This window comes from Sinocyclocheilus anshuiensis, unplaced genomic scaffold, assembly GCF_001515605.1.
Source record: "Sinocyclocheilus anshuiensis isolate Anshui unplaced genomic scaffold, SAMN03320099.WGS_v1.1 scaffold1310, whole genome shotgun sequence".
Lineage (NCBI taxonomy): Eukaryota > Metazoa > Chordata > Actinopteri > Cypriniformes > Cyprinidae > Sinocyclocheilus > Sinocyclocheilus anshuiensis.
In genome coordinates, this window is record NW_015557121.1 from 15,178 (window position 1) to 19,728 (window position 4,551).

The following is a 4,551-nucleotide window of genomic DNA, read 5'->3' on the forward strand; positions in this document are numbered from 1 at the left end:
CGCTCTTCCTGAAAGTCTCTGCCACGTGTCTGGAGTGCTGGATTTTGGCCGAGAGCGCCTCAAACACGTCGTTCTGGTCCAGCGCCGTGGCCGTTCTGTAGATGAACATTCCCAGAGACTCCAGTCCTCTCATGCCCAGATTCACACCACAACCTTCCACAGAACCATATCAGAGATTACAGACAAATAGTGTGCAATACAATTGGTTATGATCTGAAAGGGAATGTTACTTGTAATGATTCTGATTCAAGTATATTTGGCTTCATGGAAAGTGTTGTTAGCAGCCATACAGTGCTACAGAATAAAGTATATACAGGTCATTCTCATTCAATTTATTATTATTGTTTTGTTTTATTGTATTTATTTTATTCTATTTTACTCACAGTACTCTTTCACAGTATCACCCAGTTTCAGTGTGCCTTGTAATAAATCACATAAACACATTATAATCAATATTCCTGTGCTTTTGTGTCAAGAACATACATACTACATACTTATAAAAAGTAACATACAGATAAAAATAACATTTTGATAAAGACTGAAAATTAAACTAAAATTACTAAATAAAATATATTATTATTATTATTATTAAATTTTTATAAAATATTAGTCAACATTTCGGTGCTTTGTGCCAAAAACAATATTACATAATAATAATAAAAAATTATTAAAAAGTTTTTTGTCCCCCCAAAACAGAGTGGAACTATTAAACTTGTCAAAGCCAAAAATAAAATCCTAATAAAGAATGTAAATTACATTTTATTAAATAAAATTGATTACTATTACTATATAAAAAATATTATTATAAATATATGTTTTTAAGAGGGAAATGTCACAGCATAACAGGGTTGAACAGAAAGTGCAGGGGGAAATAAAAAAATCTGCAATTAAATTATTTTAGAAAAAAAATACATTTGAATTTTAACAAAGGCAAAATTTAGGTACAGTTCCTTTTTATACGTGGAATTTGGCTTTATTTATTTATTTATTTTGCATTACAAATTTTTGGTTTTATAACACCCTAAATATATAGTTTTATTTCATCTAAATTTGTAGCAGTAAATATATGAATAGTTTTAAATATGAATATCCATAACCACAAGTATAAGGGGACATTCTGATAGAAGGTTAAAAATGTGAGGCACAGGGCAATAGAAGAGGAGGAAAGAAAAAAAAAACGTGTTTTTTTTTTTAAAGTTGAACTTCTTTCAACCTAAACGCCGTGTTTTTAGAACGGTGCATCATGCCTGAGATGCTGCAACAGACACAAGACGTGAACGCAACAGTCAAACATGTCCATCTAGTGCATGTTTACATAGAAAACGCAATGCAATCGAATGGAAAACCGTGAAAGAAGCATAACTCTGTATTTGGCCTAGAAGCATCCAGACGATGTTGAAGCGTGGCTGTGCTCACCGGTGTCGAAGTTGAGCACTCGCGCAGCTTCTCCTTCCACAGTCACGGCGACGTTGTCTCCTTCGATGTAAGCGGCGCTGACGCGTCTGTAGGACAGCATGATCTCGAACAGCTTGCGGCTGCACTGCATGTGGTGCAGCGTGAGTTCACTCAGACGTGGCTCGATGTCTGTCTTATACGCGTTGAACGACTGGTGGAAGATGTTCTTCATGATCTGAGTCAACAGAGAGAAAAGTGATTCGTTCAGTCTCCAGCTCTGCATGCTCATCGGGGGTCTTTACAAGCACATCACACCCACACACATATAGTGATTGTAACCAGGTAACAGCATGTGTCTCAGTGAATGACATTTCCTGTGACGGCTGTGTCTTGATTTCTGTCAGGACCACTATCGTCAAAGATGATTGACAATTAGCATACAGTTTGGATTGGTGGTATGGTTCCGTTCTGGGCAAGGACTCCCTGCGCCTCCATGCAGCCGAGCATGGATGAGAGCAGGGAGAGCAGCAATAACCCCCCAGGGTAAACAGAACAGAACTAACATAAATGTATTGCAGATATTGTTAAAGTTCAATCATTTTATGTACACATTTTAGAATTAGTCTGATTCAAGCTTGACTAACGTGACCTGCCAGAACTAACGCTACGCTTGATATATCCTGTCCGTTTCTTTTTTTTTAATCTCTTTGTCACTTTTTCTTTCTTTAGCTCTTTATTGTTTCCTTTTTCAACCACTCAACTGCATATTTCTGTGCTATTGTTCCTCTTTTCTTGTCTGCTTCTACATTCTTTCTATTTATTCATTAATCAAACTCTCCAAGTAAGGCAAAAACAGAGTCAGAGTTGTGAAAATATTAGTTAGCCCTGTTTGCCCCTGCTGGTAAATTTTGGAACTGCACTATCTAGATGTTGTTTATTCGTATTTATGTTTGTTTGATTGTTTATAGGGTTTAGGGGTTATTATACTGTATGCCACGACTGACCAATCAGAATCAAATATTCTAGAGAGATGTGAAATAGGGCTGGGCGATATGGCCAAAAATATAACTTTTTTTTCTTCCATAATATACAATATTGATATTTATCACAATATTCACTTACCATTAATGGTGAGGAAAATGCTTTCCGCATGTTTGTTTGTTTGTTAGACCTAGCTACGTTTCCATCCACCTATTTTTATGCGCATTTTGGATTATCGCATTAAAAAGCGCTAGATGGAAACGCCAAGATGTGCATAAATTCTAAAAATGCGCATAAAAAAAACGTATTCGCACAATTGAGTAGGATAAACTTTTTATCCGATAAGAAAAAATGTGCATAAACTACGATGGAAACACATTTACCGAATAAATTCTTCCATGCGTATTGAAAAAGTCATGTGACTTTTCATGATGGGACGGGATAATTTGACTAACTAGCGGACCGATCTTGTTCACAGCATCTATATGTTGTTTTGGTCGTTCTGAAATGCCTGAACAAAGTCTGTCGTCAAAGAATTTCTGTATAATTGTCTCACACGACTGTGTTCCCAAACAGCAGCATCCGCCTCCGAAAGCAATGACCGCATTCATTGTGTTTTGTCTGCTCGCTCCGAGGCGCAAGTCATTTATTATATATAAAAATTATTATATTCAGTGGCTTCTCCTAGTTTTCTTAGTGATATTTAGTGCCAGTTTATCAGGAAGTGACGAGTTTGTTCTCTTTGACTCGTTGGATGGAAACGGCGCTTTATTCGCAAATGTTTTATGCTATATTCCAGTTTTGCGTTAGTTAAATTTGCATCTTTGGATGGAAACATCTTTGGATGGAAACATAGCTATTGCAAATTGTTTGTTCTCAATTTAACTACCTACTTTTTGATTTAGGCACCATGAAATCCATTTTAATTTCCCATACATTGTGTTTTCCTCTTTTTCCTGGATTATGTGTTTTATAATTTAATACAATGAACAATTTAATTTATCTTTTAAAATATAATCAAATAAAAATATAATAAAATAAGACGTTGCACAACAGAACTGTATAAATTAAAACATGTATGAAAATACATTCTTATATTTTCTTTGTTGCATCAAGTTCCTTTAAAATAATACAATTATTATTACTTTGATAAACACATTATAGTATACAATAATATATTTCTGTCATAATTTCTTAAAGTTAAACCAAACTTTTACTTCGGCAGTTGGTCAGATCAATTGAAATGGTGTAAAGCTGGCGAAGTGACTCTCAGAGCAGCTCTGGAGATGAAGTTCATGTCCTCATATATTGAGACACAGACACTGAAAACACCACAAACATCACGTTTATATCTGCTGTGTAATCAGTTGTTAGAACCCACATCAAGTAAAAAATATCCAGAGCTTATTATCGTTATCGATATAAATTTTATTGCAATCTTGATATGATATTGTTTATTTTCCAGCCCTACTGTTAAATAAATGCTTTCATTTTGTGGAAAAGAGCAGTTGAACATTCTTTGAAGTTTCCAATTTGGCAATTCATAACTATTTTACATTTCAGTGAATTGGTGGCTAATTCGTATGAATCTTTTTTGAACATGATTTGTTTATGATTTGCTTAGACTATGTTTAGGGGTGGACATTCATGTTATTTTTTTTCTCACCTCGTAAAATATTTGTTTTATTCTAGCTTAAAGCATTCTTTTTTTATCAACACTTGAATATAGGTAGGTTTCATAAAAATGCATAATTTTGAGCAAAAAGGTGAGAAAATCAAATTTTTATCAAAAACTACATCTGGGTAAAATTCAGTATGATTATCAAAGCATAAATCCAGTAAATCGCTTCCATCAACACCTCCAAAGCTTGCACAGACATATACCACTTCCTGGATCAACATTTTACTCCATAACATTATGCAGTTTTCATTTATATGCTGCCATTGCTGATGATCGCATTATTTTTCATATGCATCTGTTTACATAAGAGATCACTCGTTTCTCCGTCCTGTTCACGTATGTTTTTGTTCGGGAGGTTTTGTACTCATTTAGAATATGTGTAATAGCGCCCCCTAGTGTATAACAGTGAAAACACGAAAAGCCGTAAAAACTTGTCTTTGGCAGGGAAGCGTTTTCTTCAAAAAGACGAGATAACTCGTCAATGGCGGGGAAAG

The 4,551-nt window shown here is 34.8% G+C and overlaps 1 protein-coding gene across 1 annotated transcript in view; it reads right to left on the reverse strand.

Moving 5' to 3' along the window:
- The window catches only part of LOC107677822 (uncharacterized), a 19,159-nt gene that overhangs the window by 749 nt on the left and 13,859 nt on the right, over positions 1–4,551 (reverse strand). The window contains exons 4-5 of the mRNA XM_016472858.1: positions 1,417–1,630; positions 3–153 (exon numbers count right to left, since the gene is read on the reverse strand). Coding sequence (XP_016328344.1) covers positions 3–153; positions 1,417–1,630 — 365 coding nt within the window. The remainder of the gene's footprint in view (positions 1–2; positions 154–1,416; positions 1,631–4,551) is intronic.